The sequence below is a fragment of the Tursiops truncatus genome, chromosome 10 (genome assembly GCF_011762595.2).
Source record: "Tursiops truncatus isolate mTurTru1 chromosome 10, mTurTru1.mat.Y, whole genome shotgun sequence".
Taxonomy (NCBI): Eukaryota; Metazoa; Chordata; class Mammalia; order Artiodactyla; family Delphinidae; genus Tursiops; species Tursiops truncatus.
This window is the reverse complement of record NC_047043.1, coordinates 66,725,280-66,747,023: the sequence shown is the minus strand read 5'-3', so window position 1 is coordinate 66,747,023 and position 21,744 is coordinate 66,725,280. Positions and strand designations below refer to the sequence as shown.

At 51.2% G+C, this 21,744-nt stretch overlaps 1 protein-coding gene across 6 annotated transcripts in view; it reads left to right on the top strand.

Annotated features, from left to right (window-relative positions):
* Positions 1-13,305: 13,305 nt before the first annotated feature.
* Positions 13,306-21,744, top strand: part of SEMA3G (semaphorin 3G) — a 16,941-nt gene continuing 8,502 nt past the window's right edge. For 3 of the 6 annotated variants that reach the window (XM_073811195.1, XM_033865097.2, XM_073811191.1), the window contains exons 1-15: positions 13,307-13,501; positions 15,281-15,441; positions 15,556-15,618; positions 15,813-15,932; positions 16,214-16,304; positions 16,426-16,542; positions 16,778-16,923; positions 17,124-17,238; positions 17,330-17,399; positions 17,679-17,823; positions 18,140-18,371; positions 18,466-18,557; positions 19,203-19,244; positions 19,980-20,208; positions 20,521-20,660. In XM_073811195.1, the coding sequence (XP_073667296.1) occupies positions 13,393-13,501; positions 15,281-15,441; positions 15,556-15,618; positions 15,813-15,932; positions 16,214-16,304; positions 16,426-16,542; positions 16,778-16,923; positions 17,124-17,238; positions 17,330-17,399; positions 17,679-17,823; positions 18,140-18,371; positions 18,466-18,557; positions 19,203-19,244; positions 19,980-20,208; positions 20,521-20,660 (1,872 nt within the window). In that variant the 5' untranslated portion in view covers positions 13,307-13,392. Of the gene's footprint in view, positions 13,502-15,280; positions 15,442-15,555; positions 15,619-15,812; positions 15,933-16,213; positions 16,305-16,425; positions 16,543-16,777; positions 16,924-17,123; positions 17,239-17,329; positions 17,400-17,678; positions 17,824-18,139; positions 18,372-18,465; positions 18,558-19,202; positions 19,245-19,979; positions 20,209-20,520; positions 20,661-21,744 lie in introns of all 6 variants that reach the window. The other 3 variants (XM_073811193.1, XM_073811194.1, XM_073811192.1) reach the window with 2 other exon arrangements.

The following is a 21,744-nucleotide window of genomic DNA, read 5'->3' as shown; positions in this document are numbered from 1 at the left end:
AGCTGAGGGGTCCTATACTTGGAGAGGGCAATCACTCAGCACCAGGCTAGGCCCTGGATGCCACTTGGCACGGCTGCCATGGCTCCCTCTCGCTTCTGGTTGGGGAGAAGCAGGGCTCTGTGGGGGCTCTGCGGGCCTGTAGCTCCAGTCCATCTGCCCGCTCACCTGGATTTCCTGCCAGCGACGTTGACTCCCCGGGACCGAGGGGCATATCGTCTACTCCCCTTGCCCATTTGACAGGTAAGGACCCTGGGGCCCAGAGAGACTCAGGGGCCTGTCAAGTTCATCCAGTGAGTCTGGGAGAGAGCAGAGCCACCTGGCTCCCAGCCGAGGACTCTGTCTGATGGAACAGATTCTGATGGGCATGATTTCCAGTTCCTGCAAACCTCACGGCTCCAGCAACCCACTTTCCCTCCCTGGCAGGGAATAGAGGCATGGGGCCTTGTGGCTCTCAGCTTACTGGGGGCACCCAGGCCAGAGCTACAGCCAGAACAGTGAAACTGGCTTTGGGTAGATGGGGGGCTGCAAGGAAGTGGAGGTGTCAGCAGTGGTGCTTGCAAGAGGGACAGCTGCCACAGCACTTAGGCTCCAGCCAGAAGGTCAGCAGCTGTCCATACTCCGCCCAGCCACTCCACAGGCTCCCCACCTGTGCCCCAGACTGGGCGCTCCCCAGAGAGGCCCAGCATTCCGGAGACAGTCTTGGAATTCTGAAGATGCCTCAGTGGAGGCCAGAGCTGCCTGGTTCCTGGAGAGATCTGGGGTCGGAGAGAGGAGAGGGGTCCCCTCAGTCCTGCCCTCGGGAGCTGGAAAACTCAAGGACCTACATGTACACCCAGGAATGACGTCTCAAGAGAGGAGGCAAGGCTACATTGGGTGGCACCACAAGCCAGTGTACCATTCCAGGGTTTAGTCACACCCCTACTATGTGTCCAGTGCTGGCTGAATGCTGGGACCCTTCAGAGCGAGGCCCAGTCCCTAATTTTGTGGAATTTATAGTCAACTCAGGAAGACAAAGAGGGAGATGAGTGCAGTGAGGAAACCAACATAGTGCTAGAATGGGGACTGGAGAGGAGATGAGGCTGGTGAGGTAGGAGAGAACCTGAGTGAGCAAAGGGCCCAAGGACCCAGGAGGGAAGGAAAGAGGCATTGAAGACAGCTGATGGCCCTGAAGCTGGGGAAATTGGAGGCCCCAAGGCCTTGGCCACCTGGACACAAGGGTTTCACTGGAACGGTGGAATGAGAGCTCAACTAAAAAGGGCCAAAGGAGTGAGGCAAGGTAAAGGGGAGATGGCAAATGTGGACAATACTGGTGAAGTTTTGCAAGGGCTCAGGGAACAGAGAGTTGAGCTGGAGAGGGGAGATGTGGAGTTCAAGGAAGTTCATTTAAGAAGGTGGGTCAGGGAGTGGCCTGTATGCTGATGGGCACAACCTAGTGAAGCTGGAGAAGGGTTAAAGCAAGATGTGGGTTAGAGCTGCACAGGGTGAGCAGCTAGGGTCTCCAGGAGTGTGTCAAGGGCCTGGTTATAGCTCTGGGACTGGACCCAAACTGGGCAAGGAGAAAGGAGGTCTTGAGGCAGGGAGGGAAGAATTGTGGCAGGGGAGATGCTGAGCACAAGGTGCTATAAGAGGAGGAACGTTCTGAATGGAGATGATGAAGGTCACGTCTTCATTGGTGGTGACTTGGAAGATGGGTGGCTGAGGTGGGGGGAGGAGGACAAGGACTGCAGAGGCCAGGGGTTCCCGGGGGTATGGGATGCTGACGGGATCAGGGAAGGAGAAAAGGAAAGCCCCAAGAGTCAAGCCCTCTGTGAACAAAACAGGAGGATGACTGGGCCAGCTACAAAGTATAAGGGGGGCGGCTGGCTGGTGCCTTAAAGAAGGGGTCTACAGGTGGGAAGTCCTGTGAGATTTTCCCAATATCTCTGTTCCAGAATTAGGTTGGTGGAGGAGGGACTGAGGACATCCATTCCTTCCAGGCATTTCTACCCCAGAATTCTAGCTGGGAGAGGCTGGGCTGTGTCCCTTTCTTTATATGTCCACCTGGGGGCACATGGTGCATGACAGTACACATCACATATGTATACAGCCAAGGGCTGACAAGTTCCCACTAGCACATGCCATTGCGCTCCCCCCACATGCATCACCCAGTTCTGACTGTTTTGCTCTGTTCAGTCCTCTCCATTTCTTCTGGGCTGTGTCATCCTTTGCCTAGATAGTGCTTCCTCCATGAAGCCCCCCTTGATTTCCTCCACCAGAAGCAAGCACTAGATGCATGTAAATCAATGAAGTTAGAACACTCCCTCACACCAAACACAACAATAAACTCAAAATGGCTTAAAGACATAAAAATAAGACATGACACCATGAAACTCCTAGAAGAGAACATAGGCAAAACATTCTCTGACATAAGTAGTAGCAATATTTTCTCAAATCAGTCTCCCAGGGCAAAAGAAATAAAAGCAAAAATAAACAAATGGGGGGACTTCCCTGGTGGTCCAGTGGTTAAGAATCTACGCTCCCAGTGCAGGGGGCCTGGGTTTGATCCCTGGTCAGGAAATCGCAGACTGCGACTAAGAGCCCACATGCCGCAACTAAGACCTGGCGCAGCCAAATAAATAAATAAATAAACATTTTAAAAAAATAAACAAATGGGACCTAATCAAATTTATAAGCTTTTGCACAGCAAAGGAAACCATAAATAAAACAAAAAGACAACCTACAGACTGGGAGAAAAAATTTGCAAACGACACGACCAACAAGGGCTTAATTTCCAAAGTATACAAATAGCCTTTACGACTCAATATTTTAAAAAAATCAAAAAATGGGCAGTTCCTAGAGTGTCTTCCAGCAAACGATGGCAAACATAATATAAACACCACTTGCAGAAGAGATGGTTTTTTATTAGTTCTTAGAAAGGCCTTCATTTCCCTCCAGGCTCATCACTCTAAGTGGGAACCCGCTGATGGTTGGGAGTGAAGCAAATAGATCAGAACAGTAAACACCAGGTTTTCGAAATATGGTTATGCTTCTAATGGTAAAATAATTATAAGCTGGGACCTTAAAGCATGCTTCCATTTACCCCCAGGAAGAATTGTTCTATTACAGCGTGATGCTAGATTAAGACTGGAGTTTTAAAGGATTGAATTGTGTCTCTCTTGAAGTGGTGCCACTTTATCTCTAGAGATCGGGAGAAAATAAAATTTCATTTCATATTAAAAAAAAAATGGGCAGAGGGGGCTTCTCTGGTGGCACAGCAGTTAAGAATCTGCCTGCCTATGCAGGGGTCATGGGTTTGAGCCCTGGTCCGGGAAGATCCCACATGCCACGGAGCAACTAAGCCCACACGCCACAACTACTGAGCCTGCGAGCCACAACTACTGAGCCCACGTGCCACAACTACTGAAGCCCACATGCCTAGAGGCCATACTCCGCAACAAGAGAAGCCACCGCAATTAGAAGCCTGCGCACCACGGTGAAGAGTAGCCCCCACTCGCCACAGCTAGAGAAAGCCTGTGCACTATAAAAACCCAAAGCAGCCTAAAATAAATAAATTAAATGAATAAATTTTAAAAATAATAATAAAATAAATTTTTTTTAAAAAAAATGAGCAGGAGACCTAAATAGAAATTTCTCTGAGGAAGACATACAGATGGCCAACAGGCACATGAAAAGATGTGAAACATCACTATATTAGAGAAATGAAAATCAAAACTACAATGAGTTACCACCGCACACTGGTCAGAATGGCCATCATCAAAAAGTCTACAGGAAAAAAAAAAAGTCTACAGGGCTTCCCTGGTGGCGCAGTGGTTGAGAGTCCGCCTGCCAATGCAGGGGACACAGGTTCGTGCCCTGGTCCGGGAAGATCCCACATGCCGCGGAGTGGCTGGGCCCGTGAGCCATGGCCGCTGAGCCTGCATGGCCGGAGCCTGTGCTCCACAACGGGAGAGGCCACGACAGTGAGAGGCCCGTGTACCGGAAAAAAAAAAAAAAAAAAAAAGTCTACAAATAGTGCTACATGTATACAATGGAATATTACTTAGCCATAAAAAAGAACGAAATAATGCCATTTGCAGCAACATGGGTGAACCTAGTGATTGTCATAGTTAAGTAAGTCAGACAGAGAAAGACAAATATCATATGATATCACTTATAGGGGGAATCTAAAAAAATGATACAAATGAACTTATTTACAAAACAGAAATAGAGCCACAGATGTAGAAAACAAACTTATGGTTACTGGGGGAAAAGTGGGATGGGGGACGGATAAACTGGAAGATTGGGGTTGACATATACACACTACTATATATAAAATAGATAACTAATGAGGACCTACTGTATAGCAAAGAGAACTCTTCTTCTTTTTTTTTTTTTGCAGTTCGCGGGCCTCTCACTGTTGTGGCCTCTCCCGTTGCAGAGCACAGGCTCCGGATGAGCAGGCCCAGCGGCACGAACCCGCGTCCCCTGCATCGGCAGGCGGACTCTCAACCACTGTGTCACCAGGGAAGCCCAAAGAGAACTCTTCTTAATACTCTGTAATGACCTATATGGGAAAAGAATCTAAAAAAGAGTGGATATATGTATAAGTGGTAGTTTCTGTACAGCAGAAACTAACACAACATTGTAAATCAGCTATACTCCAACCACAAAAAAAATTTTTTTAAGTCTACAAATAATAAATGCTGGAGAGGGTGTGAAGAAAAGGGAACTCTTCTACACTGTTGGTGGAAATGTAAAATGGTGCAGCCACTATGGAAAATAGTATGGAAGTTCCTTAGAAAACTAAAAATAGTTACCATATGATCCAGCAATCCCAATCCTGGGCACATATCTGGAAAAGATGGAAAACTCTAATTTGAAAACATACATGCAGATAGCTTCATCTACCAAAGGGCAGACAACAGAAGCAAGAAGAACTACAATCCAGCAGCCTGTGGAACAAAAACCACATTCACAGAAAGATAGACAAGATGAAAAGGCAGAGTGCTATGTACCAGATGAAGGAACAAGATGAAACCCCAGAAAAACAGCTAAATGAAGTGGAGATAGGCAATCTTCCAGAAAAAGCATTCAGAATAATGATAGTTAAGGTGATCCAGGACCTCTGAAAAAGAATGGAAGCAAAGATCGAGAAGATGCAAGAAATGTTTAACAAAGATCTAGAAGAATTGAAGAACAAACAAACAGAGATGAACAATACAATAATGAAATGAAAAATACACTAGAAGGAATCAATAGCAGAATAACTGAGGCAGAAGAACGGATAAGTGATCTGGAAGACAGAATGGTGGAATTCACTACTGTGGAACAGGATAAAGAAAAAAGAATGAAAAGAAATGAAGACAGCCTAAGAGACCTCTGGGACAACATTAAACACAACAACATTCACATTATAGGGGTCCCAGAAGAAGAAGAGAGAGAGAAAGGACCTGAGAAAATATTTGAGGAGATTACAGTCAGAAACTTCCCTAACATGGGAAAGGAAACAGCCACCCAAGTCCAGGAAGTGCAGAGAGTCCCATACAGGATAAACCCAAGGAGAAACGTGCCAAGACACATAGTAATCAAACTGGCAAAAATTAAAGACAAAGAAAAATTATTGAAAGCAGCAACAGAAAAATGACAAAAAACATACAAGGGAACTCCCATAAGGGTAACAGCTGATTTCTTAGCAGAAACTCTACAAGCCAGAAGGGAGTGGCATGATATACTTAAAGTGATGAAAAGGAAGAACCTGCAACCAAGATTACTCTACCCTGCAAGGATCTCATTCAGATTCAATGGAGAAATCAGAAGCTTTACAGACAAGCAAAAGCTAACAGAATTCAGCTTTACAACAAATGCTAAAAGAACTTCTCTAAGTGGGAAACACAAGAGAAGAAAAGGACCTACAAAACAAACCCGAAACAATTAAGAAAATGGTCATAGGAACATACATATTGATAATTACCTTAAACGTGAATGGATTAAATGCTCCAACCAGAAGACACAGGCTTGCTGAATGGATACAAAAACAAGAACCATATATATGCTGTCTACCAGAGACCCACTTCAGACCTAGGGACGCATACAGACTGAAAATGAGGGGATGGAAAAAGATATTCCATGCAAATGGAAATCAAAAGAAAGCTGGAGTAGCAATACTCATATCAGATAAAATAGACTTTAAAATAAAGAATGTTACAAAAGACAAGGAAGGACACTACATAATGATCAAGGGATCAATCCAAGAAGAAGATATAACAATTATAAATATATATATGCACCCAACATAGGAGCACCTCAATACATAAGGCAACTTCTAACAGCTATAAAAGAGGAAATCGACAGTAACAGAATAATAGTGGGGGACTTTAACACCTCACTTACACCATTGGACAGATCAACCAAACAGAAAATTAATAAGGAAACGCAAGCTTTAAATGACACAATAGACCAGATAGGTTTAATGGATATTTATAGGACATTCCACCCAAAAACAGCAGATTACACTTTCTTCTCAAGTACACACAGAACATTCTACAGGATAGATCACATCTTGGGTCACAAATCAAGCCTCAGTAAATTTAAGAAAAGTTAAATCATATCAAGCATCTTTTCTGACCACAACGCTATGAGATTACACATGAATTACAGGGAAAAAAACGTAAAAAACACAAACACATGGAGGCTAAACAATACGTTACTAAATAACCAAGATATCACTGAAGAAATCAAAGAGGAAATCAAAAAATACCTAGAGACAAATGACAATGAAAACACGACGATCCAAAACCTATGGGATGCAGCAAAAGCAGTTCTAAGAGGGAAGTTTATAGCTATACAAGCCTACCTCAAGAACAATCTCAAATAAACAATCTAACCTTACACCTAAAGGAACTAGGGACAGAAGAACAAACAAAACCCAAAGTTAGCAGAAGGAAAGAAATCATAAAGATCAGAGCAGAAATAAATGAAATAGAAACAAAGAAAACAATAGCAAAGATCAATAAAACTAAAAGCTGGTTCTTTGAGAAGATAAACAAAATTGATAAGCCATTAGCCAGACTCATCAAGAAAAAGAGGGAGAGGACTCAAATCAATAAAATTAGAAATGTAAAAGGAGAAGTTACAACAGACACCACAGAAATACAAAGCCTCCTAAGAGACTACTACAAGCAACTCTACGCCAATAAAATGGACAACCTGGAAGAAATGGACAAATTCTTAGAAAGGTATAACTTTCCAAGGCTGAACCAGGAAGATACAGAAAATATGAACAGACCAATCACAAGTAATGAAACTGAAACTGTGATTAAAAATCTTCCAACAAACAAAAGTCCAGGACCAGATGGCTTCACAGGTGAATTCTATCAAACATTTAGAGAAGAGCTAACACCCATCCTTCTCAAACTCTTCCAAAAAATGGCAGAGGAAGGAACGCTCCCAAGCTCATTCTATGAGGCCACCATCACCCTGATACCAAAACCAGACAAAGATACTACAAAGAAAGAAAATTACAGACCAATATCACTGATGAATATAGATGCAAAAATCCTCAACAAAATACTAGCAAACAGAATCCAACAACACATTAAAAGGATCACACACCATGATCAAGTGGGATTTATCCCAGAGATGCAAGCATTCTTCAATATACACAAATCAATGGATGTGATATACCATATTAACAAACTGAAGAATAAAATCCATATGATCATCTCAATAGATGCAGAAAAAGCTTTTGACAAAATTCAACACCGATTTATGATAAAAACTCTCCAGAAAGTGGGCATAGAGGGAACCTACCTCAACATAATAAAGGCCATATACGACAAACCCACAGCAAACATCATTCTCAATGGTGAAAAACTGAAAGCATTTCGTCTAAGATCAGGAACAAGACGAGGATGTCCACTCTCACCACTATTATTCAACATAGTTTTGGAAGTCCTAGTGTTGGCAATCAGAGAAGAAAAAGAAATAAAAGAAATAAAAATTGGAAAAGAAGTAAAGCTGTCACTGTTTGCAGATGACATGTTATTATACATAGAGAAACCTAAAGATGCTACCAGAAAACTACTAGAGCTCATCAATGAATTTGGTAAAGTTGCAGGATACAAAATTAATGTACAGAAATCTCTTGCATTCCTATACACTAACGATGAAAAATCTGAAAGAGAAATTAAGGAAACACTCCCATTTACATTGCAACAAAAAGAATAAAATACCTAGGAATAAACCTACCTAGGGAGAAAAAACACTTGTATGCAGAAAACTATAAGACACTGTTGAAAGAAATTAAAGATGATACCAACAGATGGAGAGATATACCATGTTTTTGGATTGGAAGAATCAATATTGTGAAAACGACTATACTACCCAAAGCAATCTACAGATTCAATGCAATCCCTATCAAATTACCAATGGCATTTTTTACAGAACTAGAACAAAAAATCTTAAAATTTGTATGGAGACACAAAAGACCCCGAATAGCCAAAGCAGTCTTGAGGGAAAAAAACGGAGCTGGAGGAATCAGGCTCCCTGACTTAAGACTATACTACAAAGCCACAGTAATCAAGATAATATGGTACTGGCACAAAAACAAAAATATAGATCAATGGAACAGGATAGAAAGCCCAGAAATAAACCCATGCACCTATGCTCAACTAATCTATGACAGCTACGTGTAAAAGAATGAAATTAGAACAGTCCCCAACACCATACACAAAAATAAACTCAAAATCGATTAGAGACCTAAATGTAACACCGGACACCCTAGAACTCTTAGAGGAAAACATAGGAAGAACACTCTGACATAAATCACACATAAAAACAAAAATAAACAAATGGGACCTAATGAAACGTAAAAGCTTTTGCAAAGCAAAGGAAACTACAAACAAGACGAAAAGACAACCCTCAGAATGGGAGAAAATATTTGCAAATGAATCAACGGACAAAGAATTAATCTCCAAAATATATAAACAGCTCATGCAGCTCAATATTAAAAAAACAAACAACCCAATCAAAAAATGGGCAGAAGGGCTTCCCTGGTGGCGCAGTGGTTGAGAGTCTGCCTGCCGATGCAGGGGACACGGGTTCGTGCCCTGGTCCAGGAGCATCCCACATGCCGTGGAGCGGCTGGGCCCGTGAGCCATGGCCGCTGAGTCTGCGCGTCCGCAGCCTCTGCTCCGCAGCGGGAGAGGCCACAACAGTGAGAGGCCCGCGTACCGCAAAAAAAAAAAGGGCAGAAGACCTAAATAGACATTTCTCCAAAGAGGACATACAGATGGCCAAGAAGCACATGAAAAGCTGCTCAACATCACTAATTATTAGAGAAATGCAAATCAAAACTACAATGAGGTATCACCTCACACCAGTTAGAATGGGCATCATCAGAAAATCTACAAACAACAAATGCTGGAGAGGGTGTGGAGAAAAGGGAACACTCTTGCACTGTTGGTGGGAATGTAAATGGTTACAGCCACTATGGAGAACAGTTCCTTAAAGAACTAAAAATAGAATTAACATATGACCCAGCAATCCCACTACTGGGCATATACCCAGAGAAAACCATAATTCAAAAAGACACATGCGAGAGCTTCCCTGGTGGCGCAGTGGTTGAGAGTCCGCCTGCCGATGCGGGGGACACGGGTTCGTACCCCGGTCCGGGAAGATCCCACCTGCCGCGGAGCGGCTAGGCCCGTGAGCCATGGCCGCTGAACCTGCACATCCGGAGCCTGTGCTCCGCAACGGGAGAGGCCACACAGTGAGAGGCCCGCGTACCACAAAAAAAAAAAAAAAAAAAAGACACATGCACCCCAATGTTCATTGCAGCACTATTTACAATAGCCAGGTCATGGAAGCAACCTAAATGCCCATCGACAGGTGAACGGATAAAGAAGATGTGGTACATATATACAATGGAATATTACTCAGCCATAAAAGGGAATGAAATTGGGTCATTTGTAGAGACGTGAATGCATCTAGAGACTGTCATACAAAGTGAAGTAAGTCAGAAAGAGAAAAACAAATATCATATATTAACGCAAATAGGTGGAACCTAGAAAATGGTACAGGTGAACCGGTTTGCAGAGCAGAAATTGAGACACAGAAGTAGAGAAAAAAACGTATGGACACCAAGGGGGGAAAGCGGCGGGGGGTGGTGGGGGTGGTGGGATGAATTGGGAGATTGTGATTGACATGTATACACTGATGTGTATAAAATGGATGACTAATAAGAAAAAATATATAAATAAAAAATAAACATTAAAAAAATGAAAAAATAAAAGAAAACATACATGCACCCCAATGTTCATAGCAGCACTGCTTACAATAACCAAGACATGGAAGCAACCTAAATGTCCATTGACAGATGAATGGATAAAGAAAATGTGGCATATATATACATATATATGCACAATGGAGTATTACTCAGCCATAAAAAAGAGTGAAATATTGCCATTAGCAGCAACATGGATGGACCTAGAGATGATCATACTGAGGGAAGTAAGTCAGACAGAGCAGGACAAACAATAATGATATTACTTATATGTGGAATGTAAAAAATAATACAGAGGAACTTATTTACAAAAGAGAAACAGACTCACAGACATAGAAAACAAAATTATGGTTACCAAAGGGGAAAGGGGGAGGGATAAATTAGGAGTATGGGATACACATTACTATATATAAAATAAACAAAAAGGATTTACTGTATAGCACAGGGAACTATATTCAATATCTTGTAGTAACCTACAATGGAAAAGGATCTGAAAAAGGATATATATATATATATATATATATATATATGTATGTATATCTCCAAATCACTTTGCTGTACATCTGAAACTAACACAACATTGTAAATCAACTATACTTAGGAAAAAATAATTAATAAATTTTACAAATTTTTAAAAAGAAGCAATCACTGGAGCATCTCCCACTGTCCCTGCCTCTTTCTATTGAGGTTGCCTGGTTACTGCCTGCTGTCCTAAGAGGGTGTGGTTTCTGCTGGGTGGCCCTGCTGCCCATCACTTGGCCTGAGACAGCCGGCAGCTGTGGGACCTCCTGCAGTTCCTACTTTGTCCATTAGATGGCACAAGATGCCTTTGGCTGGGTCCATTGATCCAAGACACCAAGGGCACACATGGGGTCTTTTTCCCACCTGCAACCAGCAAGCAGAGATCTTAATTTTTTTTTTTTTTTTTTTTGGTTGTGCCACGCGGCTCATGGAATCTTAGTTCCCCAGCCAGGGATGGAACCCAGGCCCTTGGCAGTGAAAGCACGGAGTCCTGCAGAGTCCTAACCACTGGACTGCCAGGGAATTCCCTGCAAGCAGAGATCTTCACAGAAGATTCTTATCCCCTTCCCAGACTGGGAACCAGACACAGAGAGGAAGAGCACCTGCTCGAGGCCACACAACAAGTTTAGCCCCTGCCACAGGCTGCTTTTCTGCGGTGTGGAACGGGCTGCCCCCACATCCTGTTCCAGTAGACCCAGGCCTCCCCTGCAGTCACAGCTGGGGGCTGGCTGAGCTTAGATCCCCAGGGTGAGCTGGCAGGTTGAGGAGTTGTTGGGCCTCCCACCCACAGCTGGTGGCCACATGCTGGTTGAGGGTCTGTCTGGCTCAATCTCTAGCCAGACATTGGCCCCCAGCCCGGGCTACTAGGCTGAAACATCTCCCCAGGGAGATGGACGCAGAGGGGCTCCACCCCTCCAAGGGCCTAGGATATGATCATCATCATGGCAGCTGCTGCACAAGCACCCCTCACCAGTTTATAGAGCCTGTTACACCTAAGGTGGCTGGTCCCTGGCTCTGGAAGGAGGAGACTGAGACCCAGAGAGGGAAAGGCCTTGGCCAAGTTTCTTCAGGGAATCCAGAGGCAAGGTGGCCTCCCTGAGTAGCACTTTGCCCAATCCCAGGTCAAGAGGCATGTATATTTTGAGGGGAGATGGGGACAGGGAGACAGGGTCCCAGGTCCCTGGGTCCTTCTCATGCTGATTCAGAGACTGAGCTGTTTCTCTTTCAGGAATGAGATAGGAAGGGAGGTGGAGTCCCAGTACCCTCAGGAGCCTGAGAAGCAAGAGAGGGTCCCAGGAAGGGGCAGGACTGAGCAAGACCTGTTCTCAGGCTGCTGTGTGGCCTGGGCCACGTCCTTCATTCTCTGATGCCCCCAAGTTTCCTGACCACCATCTGAGGACCTGGGCTGGTAACTTGCAGGAGTTTCTAGAATCCTGGGAGTACCAGGATTCTTGCTCAAGGTGGAAATCTTAGCACCCAAGGCCTCAGATTCTGAGTGTAGGGGTCTGGAATGGGGTGGGGTGGCAGCTGTGGAGGGTGGAGACAGGGGCTGCTGTTGAGGGGGGGGAGGTCTCCCCACTTGCCCTACTCAACCCCTCAGCTCCATCTCCCGCCTTGTGCCTCTTCTGTGACTCTCCTGTCCCCTGGATCAGAGCTCAGAGCAGAGGGAGTTGGGGCATGAGCACCCACCCTTCACCCTTGGGAAGAACCCACCACTTCCCTGGTGACGCTCTGGGCCCTGAGGCTCAGTGAGGACTAGAGACTGAGGGAAGCAGGGCAATAAGGGCTTCTCTGGCACAGGGTGAATCCTGTTCCCTGCCCCAGTGGGCTGGGATGGGGCCTGGAAGCCAGACACGGACAGGCCTGAACAGCCGGCAGCCGTGGGACCTCCTGCAGTTCCTACTTTGTCCATTAGATGGCACAAGATGCCTTTGGCTGGGCCCATTGATCCAAGACACCAAGGGTGGAGAAGTCTGGGCATTCATCTATTGCCAATTGCAGATCTGTGAAGTGTGGCCAGACCTCAAGCCCCCATCCAGCCCCTTGGGCTGGAACGACTCCCCCCAGGCAATCGGGCCCTGCCTGGGGAACTGGGGAGCCTGACCAAGACTTCAGGGGGCTGGGCCCTTGGTGTCAGGGACCAGGGCCCAGAATCAGTCTGTAGGGGTCTCTTTCATGGGCACCAGAGGGGCAAGGAGCAAAAGAGAGCCCAGCTAGACCCCCCTACCCAGCCCATCAACCTCTGATTTCCCTTCCAAGCTATTTCCCCCCTTGACATTTTGCTAGAGCTTAGGGACTTGGGTTTGTGGACATTTCTGTATAAACCACCCACAGCGCAGCTGGGAAGGAGTCTCCCAAAATGGGGAACTAGCTATTGTGACACAGAGGCATCAGCTGGGCCAGCCGAGGTGGAATGAGAGGCTGCAGGTAGATGGCAGGGCACTTGCTCCCTCCCTCTTCCTCCCCGCCTTCCTGGCCTGGGACGGGGTGGAGCTGTTGCCTTATAAGTGGCAGGCCTGGCGGCAACGGAGCAAACTACAGCCAGCAGCAGCGGCAGTGGCAGGACCCAGGGCAGCTCTACAAGCAGCTTGGTGCCCCAGTTCCCCAGCATGGCCCCCTCAGCCTGGGCCATCTGCTGCCTCCTGTGGGGCCTCCTGCTCCGCGGTGGCAGCCTCAGCCCTGGCCCCAGCGTGCCCCGCCTGCGGCTCTCCTACCGAGGTAGGGCAGTGCGTACCCTGTTTGTGTGTGTGTTCCTGGGAGCCCCAGACCCTGCCATACCCCAGCTATGGGACCCCAGCCAGCCCAGGGCAGTCTGTTCTGACAGCAGGAGGGATGCATTCACTCCCAGCACAGGCTGTGGGAAGGACTTTACAGTCACTCCCTGGCATGTGCTCCCCGCTGGCCGCCAGAGGCAGGAGCCTGGGAGAAAGGCAGGGAGAGGGGGACAGGTCCTGGAAGACATGGCCAGGGTGGAGGTGGGAGAGACAGAGACACACTGGAGGAGAAACTGAGGGGACTGCTGAGAAAAGGAGAGAGACCTCAGCAGAGATGGGCAGAGAGAGATGGGGAGGGGGCAGAGAGGGCAGGTCTGGAGCATCTGTCTGCTCTCAGCTGGGCCCCTTGCCCAGGGCAGACAGTGGAGAAGAGGGCAGCATCCTGTCCCTCTCGTCCGCCCTGAAGTGGGGTCCCTCACCCTATGCCCCAGCCCTGTTCCCCCTCCTGCCTCTTGCAGCCCACTTTGCAATGCTGGCCTTTCCTCTTCCCCTCCATCCACGAGGCTCTTTGTAGCCTCCCTTCTTTGCCCATCCTGGCCCAGGAGGTTCCTCTGCAGATCTAACCTGATATGTTGTGCTGCAGCTGGCACAGGCCTCTTCTGAATCAGATGAGACAAAGGCTCTCCACAGATTCTTCTTCCTGGGGAAACCAGAGGGGTGATCACCTTCCCCCAGGAACCCCAGTCCAAGGAGGGAGACCCAGGCCTTCTCTGGAGAGTCGGAGGCAGGAGACATGGCTCCACTCTGGAAGAGTCTGAAGGGAGTCACGGCGGGGGTGAGGGGGCTGGCGGTTGTGGAATGTGGTCCTGCCCTGGGGCTGTGGCTTTGGGCTAAGTCTGGCTACAAGAAAAGGTTCAAATAGGGCAAATCTCCTCCAAAGTACTGTCAGGCATGGAGGGCTTCCTGGAAGAGGCTGTTAATGAGTTTGGGGATAGAGTGAGTGTTTGGGGATAGAGAGGATGACCTTTTGGGCTTGGATACCTCACCTTCCCAGTGGTGGCCATCGCCCCTTCCCACCACATCCTGCTGCTCTGCCCTTGCCCACCCATCATCTCCAGCTACCTAGCTGGACCCCAAGGACCTACTTCAGAATCCCCACCTCCTGGGGTCACCATACCCAGAGAGCCACTCCCATCCCTGGGGCCTGGTGGGCAGCGTCTATGGAAGAGAAAACCCTCTTTAGCCATATCGCTGGACCAGAGCCTAGAGATCCACCTGGCCATACCTGGCCTCTCCCACACCCAGGCCTTAGCCAGGTGCTCCCTCTGATGGAACGCTCTCCCCTGTCCATCTGCTTGTCCCACTGAGTCAGCCTTGTACGCTTCTCAGACCACCCACCCTTGCTCCAGGCTCTCCCAGTACTTCACCCAGCTTGCTGCCATAAGTTCTGCCAGTGGGGCCATCTTCCCTAGGGACTGGGTAGAGCACAGATGGGCCAGGGGGAAGGAGACGTTAACTGAATACCTGGGGGCCACGGAGTGAAGGTGTAGGGGGCAGGCCCCTGGGTAGTCTGGGCTGGGTGAGGGGCTCAGAGCCCCCTGTCCCACCCACCCCCAGGAGTCATTTCCCTGAAGCCCTCCAGCACCCCTTGCATGGAAACATTTTCCAGATGTGAGTGGGGGCGGGGATGGTGAATGCACAGCTGGGACACTCCACCTCCACAGATTGGCTAGAGAAGTGGGCTGAGCAGCAGGCCCTGACCCCCTCCCTCCCTCCCTCCTAGACCTCCTTTCTGCCAACCGCTCTACCGTCTTTCTCGGTCCCCGGGGCTCCCTGGACCTTCGGGCCCTCTACCTGGATGAGTACCGGGACCGCCTGTTTCTGGGCGGCCGCGATGCCATCTACTCACTGCGGCTGGACCAGGCATGGCTGGATCCCCGGGAGGTGAGCTGGACTGACTGGGAAGCGGCTCTGTCTGAGAGCTGGGCAACTCCAGATGGGAGGCCAGCTGGGTCAACTGAGGCTATGAGGTCAGGGGTCATACAGGCTGTGTTTCAGGTGCTGTGGCCACCGCAGCCCGGACAAAGGGAGGAGTGTGTTCGCAAGGGAAGAGATCCTTCGGTGAGTGATGTCGGGAGTGACTGCCCCCCACCATGACCAACACCCAGCCCCTGATCCCCAGGAGAGCCTGGGGCTGCTCCCCAGGTGCCCGTTCTGGGGCCACTTTAAGCAGATCTTGAAGGCTCCTGATGGTGCTGAAGAATCTACCCCCCACCCCGCCCTAGATCATCCTCCCACCCCCCTCCTCCCCCTAGGTGGAGTGTGCCAACTTTGTGCGGGTGCTGCAGCCCCACAACCGGACCCACCTGCTGGCGTGTGGCACTGGTGCCTTCCAGCCAACCTGCGCCCTCATTGCCGTTGGGCATCGTGGAGAGGTGAGCCGGCGCGGCCCCGCAAGGGACTGGGAAGCAGTGACATTTCCTCCCTGTTGTCTGAACGCTCCCCATTGAGCCTGGGTCAGGGCAGAGGGGTCAGAGCCTGAAAGGCACCTTTGTGCCAGGGAGCTGACCCTGCCGGCAAGGTCCTGAATGAGGGCGCCTTCCGCCCACCCCCACTCTCCAGCCGCAAGCGATGGGCGATGGGCAGCAGCCGGGTTGGGGCTGGCTCTGCTTTCCTAGGTGACGCCTCTTCTCCCTCCCTCCCTCCCTCTCTCCAGCATGTGCTCCGTCTGGAGCCCCGCAGTGTGGAAAGTGGGCGGGGGAGGTGCCCACACGAGCCCAGCCGTCCCTTCGCCAGCACCTTTGTAGGTGGGTGATGCCCAGGTCAGGGCGGGCATGACAAGGGTGGGAGCCGGCCAATGTCACTGGGATGAGATGGGGTCTGGGTACAGGGCCTGGTCCTCCTCTCCTGACCCTACCCTCACCCTAGGAGGGGAGCTGTACACGGGCCTCAATGCCGACTTCCTGGGGCGTGAAGCCATGATCTTCCGGAGTGGGGGTCCCCGACCGGCCTTGCGTTCTGACTCTGACCAGAACCTCCTGCACGGTGAGCCCCGGGGTCTGCTGAGGGCAAGGCTGGCTGGGGTCTGCCCCTGGCACTGGCAGGGAGGTGGGAGAGCTGACGCTGGAGTGGGGACCAGAGGGGCAGCCCATCCCCACTCACTGCCTGGGACTCCGGCCTCCAGTGGGGTCCCTGCACCTCTTCCCCTCCTCACTGGCTCACCCCCCACCCTGTTCCTCCTCTGTGAGGCCCCCACCAGCTTCACCGTGTTAACTCACAGAGCCCAGGTTTGTGATGGCCACCCGGATCCCTGACAACTCCGACCAGGACGATGACAAGGTGTACTTCTTCTTCTCGGAGACAGTCCCTTCACCTGATGGAGGCCCGGGCCGTGTCACTGTCAGCCGCGTGGGCCGCGTCTGTGTGGTGAGAGCTGTGGCAGGGACAGTGAGGTTCACATCCTGGCCGTATGTGCCTTCCCAGACCTGTCCCAAACTGCAGCAGTAGGCAAACTGAGGCGAGGGTGTAGAGCCGACATCCATGCCTCCCCCACAAGGGTGAGGGTGGAGGAACAGGAGGAGGGGCCTGTCCTTGGGACACAAGGCTGACTGGTCCCCACTCCCCAGAATGACGCAGGCGGCCAGCGGGTGCTGGTGAGCAAATGGAGCACCTTCCTCAAGGCCAGGCTGCTCTGCTCCGTGCCTGGCCCTGGAGGTGCCGAGACCCACTTTGACCAGCTGGGTAAGGGCATGGCCAGGACAGCCTGGGTGAGGGCTGGGGAGGGCTCAGAGCCAGTGAGTGGCGGGCATTGGTCGTGGCCTTCTGTCTTCAGAGGACGTGTTCCTGCTGTGGCCCAATTCAGGGAAGAGCCTGGAGGTGTACGCTCTGTTCAGCACAGTCAGGTGGGCACACGGCCTCCCCTCCCCTCCACCCCGGCCCCGTCTCTGCACTGCAGCCTCCCCTGTTGAGCCCCTGCCTTCACGTCCGGCCTCGCCATGGGTCCCCGTCTCTGTCCCTGACTCAGTGACTCCGTGGCTGTACTCTCTGCCTGGGGGTCCTCGTTTTCTGGTCTCTGCTGACTGCAGGCACCATCATCCTCTGTCCTACCTATGGAACCAGGCTGCCCCCTTCCCGCCTCTGACAGCCTCCCTGGTCTGACTGTCCCTGTCCGCCCTTGGCAGTGCTGTGTTCCAGGGCTATGCCGTCTGCGTGTACCACATGGCTGATATCTGGGAGGTCTTCAAGGGGCCCTTTGCCCACCAAGATGGTCCCCAGCACCAGTGGGGGGCCTATGCGGGCAAGGTACCCTTTCCCCGTCCTGGTGTGGTAAGTATCTGCCTGGGACCAGGGCAGGGAAGAGGGCTGAGTAGATGCCAGGAGGGGCTCTGCCTGAGGACAGGCCTGTGTCTGCATGCAGCCCCAAGGCAGCGGCTGAGCTGGGGCTCCAGAGCAGCTGGGCTGGGTGGGGTGAGGATGGGAGCAGAGCCCAGACCACACTAAGGAGTCTCTCCTACAGCATGAAGGGTCCACAAGTGGTCCCTCTGAGGTTGGCGTGCCCAGCCAGTGGAGCCTAGAAACAGACTGGGGTGGGGAATGTGACATCACAGGAAGCTTCAGGCACTCCCTTTGCTGCTGCCCACAGTGCCCCAGCAAGATGACCGCACAGCCAGGACGACCCTTTGGCAGCACCAAGGACTACCCGGATGAGGTGCTGCAGTTTGCCCGAGCCCACCCACTTATGTTCCGGCCAGTGCGTCCTCGGCGGGGTCGCCCCGTCCTCGTCAAAACCCACCTGGCCCAGCAGCTGCGTCAGATCGTGGTGGACCGCGTGGAGGCAGAGGACGGGTCCTATGACGTCATCTTCCTGGGGACGGGTGGGTGGGCTGAGTGGGGTGGCCGGGCAGGGGAGGTGTGTGAGGACCTATGCTGCCCCTTCCTCTCCCACTGACACCTCCTCCCCTGCCCCAGACTCAGGGTCCGTGCTCAAGGTCATTGCCCTCCAGGTGGGGGACCCTGATGAACCTGAGGAGGTGGTTCTGGAGGAGCTCCAGGTGTTTAAGGTGAGTGGGGGCAACTGATGGGAAGGGTCCCCTCAAGCCCCGTCCCTGCGTCTAGGCCTGGCTACGAGAAAGCAGGAGCAAAGTACAGGAGGGAGATGGGCCTGCTGTACTGAACCTGCGGCCAGTGGGGAGTGAAAGTGATGACGCTCACTACTGCAGAAGCCTTGCCGATGCTTCAAAATGACTGCAGGGCCTGGAGACGCAGTCTGTGAGCTGAGAGCTGGGGGGCCCAGTGAGGGATGGCCAAGGCGATCACCCCTTGACAAAGCCCTGCCAGGGGCTGCCAAGTTGCACTGAGGGGCAGCTGACACCCCAAGTCCCCAAGGGGTTCTGTTGACCCCTCTATAGAGTCAGACAGGGGATCATCTGTGTTTGGGGAACTGTTGTGCTTTCCCGCATGGGATGGGTGATTTGGGACAGCTGCCTCATTGCTGGGGAACAGGACTGTGGGAGGGGACGCCAGAGCTTTGTGCTTGTAGCCAAGCCTTGGAGGCCAGCCAGGGAGAGAGGACCTTTCTAAGGTAGGAGAGACTGTCTGGCCTTAGTTGCCAGGGAGTGCACTGACCTGGGAAAAAGATGGTTTCCACCCAGAGTCTGGAAGAGGCTGAAAACAGGGACGCAGGGGAGGTCTTCCTTCTTTCCCAGGTGCCAACACCCATCACTGAGATGGAGATCTCCGTCAAAAGGGTAAGAGTAGCTGACATCTCTCCCCACTCCTCCTTCCTCTCCACCTGTCTCCTGAAGTTTCCCTGAGCACTGCTGTTGTCTGATGGAAAGCTGAGTCACAGCAGGCCCTGGGGCTGCCTGATTAAGCCCTGCAATGAGGGTTGAGAGTTCAGCTGGGAGCTGAGATTCCCACGCATGAAACCAGTGGGAGTGGGAGGCCCGGAGTAAGTGAGCATGTGTTCAGATAAGGGGAGATCCACAAAGGCCGTTTCCTCAGGGGAGACAAAAACGTGCTTGAAAACAAGATGCAGATTTTAAATCAAATAGACTTTAGAGGCCTGCTGTGTGTCCTTTTGCAAGTGGCAAAATCTCCCCAAGTTCATCTGCCCCAGTTCATCTTTGGGTAAATCTCGACTTTTGTACTGGGATTGCTTAAAGCAGAGCTCACCTCCAAAGTCAGGGGCAAGACAGGATAAAGGCCATTGGGGTAGAGGGCAAAGGTCTGCTGCCGGGAGGGTCTGGAGAAGCCCCTTAGAGAAAAGACCCCAGGTGTGCCCCATTCCCTCCACGTCCTAACATAGGATCTGATGTAGATCAGGCGGGTGATAAACATTTTTTCTTCTGGGAATGCACTCGGGAGGTTCTGGAAGACTCTTGCAAATGTCAGGGGTCTCAGGAAAGCCAAGGGAGCTGAGAGCCTAGCTGCTTGCAGGCAGAGCACAGGCTCACCTTGGGCTCTGCCTATGTTCCTCCCAGCAAATGCTGTATGTGGGCTCGAGGCTGGGCGTGGCCCGGCTGCAGCTGCACCAGTGTGAGACTTACGGCAGTGCCTGTGCAGAGTGCTGCCTGGCCCGGGACCCGTACTGTGCCTGGGATGGTGCCTCCTGTACCCGCTACCGGCCCGGCACCAGCAAGCGCCGGTTCCGCCGGCAGGACATCCGGCATGGCAACCCTGCCCTGCAGTGCCTGGGCCAGAGCCAGGAGGGTGAGTGGCAGCGGGCATGGGGGCGCCAGCTGGGCTCTCACAGGGCCCCCACTCACCCCTGTGGCCTGGGCTTGACCCCTGTGAAGTATGGCCTCAGGCCGTTCTTGTAGTAACAGGCAGTCCTCAGTTTCCCTATGTGGGCAGCTCCTGTCAGCATATAGGTTAGGGTCTTTGGGCAGAGTGAGCGGCTTAGGGATCAGTAGACACCTAGGTCCCTGTCGCATTCATGGGGGCTCCTGGACTGAGGGAGTCAGTGGGTGGTCCCAGGGGTCCTATAGTTCCTGAGCTGAGCCCACCTCCAAATCCTTCCAGAGGAGACTGCGGGACTCGTGGCGACCACCACAATCTACGGCACAGAGCACAACAGCACCTTCCTGGAGTGCCTGCCCAAGTCCCCCCAGGCCGCTGTGCGCTGGTTCTTACAGAGGCCAGGGAACGAGAGGCCTGACCAGGTGAGCAAGGACCCTGGCTCCAGCCTGCCTGTGTCCTGAGGTCATACCCCTCCATGAACTCTGGGGGGAACTTGCCAAGATCAACTTAAGAAAAGTATGTATTAAAGCCCCTGGGGTGCCTAGAAGGAGGTGCCCCTGTTCCTGCCATCTGGGAACACCCAGGCCAGATGTGGTAGAACTTCTCCAGTGACAGGGAGCCCACAAACTCCTGGGCACTGAGCTAGGCTCTGTCTGAGAGCTGGGTAGCAGAGATAGAAGAGAGGGAAGGGGTCTAGGCTGGTCAGGAAGGCCCCCATGCTTACACATATGGCTCATCTTCGAAGGGGTCTCTTCCGCAGGGGTTCTTGGTCCTCCTCTGCCTTAGGCCTGGGCCCCTGATCACTGGCCGTTGCACACACACCTCTACCACACACACACACTCACACACTGCCTGGCCCCACACGTCCTCCCTGGAGTCCAGCTGTCTGCCTAGGCCCTCTCCTCCCCCATCCAGAAAAGTCTGTCAAGCCCAGAGATGGCTTCAGTCTGGGGCCTGAGGCTGGGTGTGGGTGGGGGCAGGGTGAAGAACCATTCACAAGCCACTCCCACGGGTAGGGAAGAGGAGGGAGTGGGTTGATTACAGGAGGGGCTCTCCTTCCAGCTTGAGAACTGGAGGAGGCCAGCCTTGGGCCAGCTGTTGGGCTGGGCACTGAGAAGTCTCCCCCAGTGGGGAAGGGGCAGGGGAGCGATGAGATGGAGTTACACAACACTCACCACCCAAGCAGTGCTGCCTCAAAGTACACATGTGCAGACTAAAGCCCAGACAGGGTCCAGGCCAGAGACAGGGCTGGATCGGAACCGTGTTCCACCTGTGATGGGGCTGTGGGCCCTGCACTGTGGGGGCAGTGGGCAATGCAGACCAAGACAGGGAGGGCTGTGTGTGTGTGTGTGTGTGTGTGTGTGTGTGTGTGTGTGTAGAATGGAGGGGAGCTCTTGTCCTTGGTCTGGGGGTATAGCCCCCCTGAGTAAAAGCCCATAAATACTCTTTAACACTCTGTTCCCTGGGAATATGTACCAGGGCCCCCCAAGGCCAAGACAGGGGATC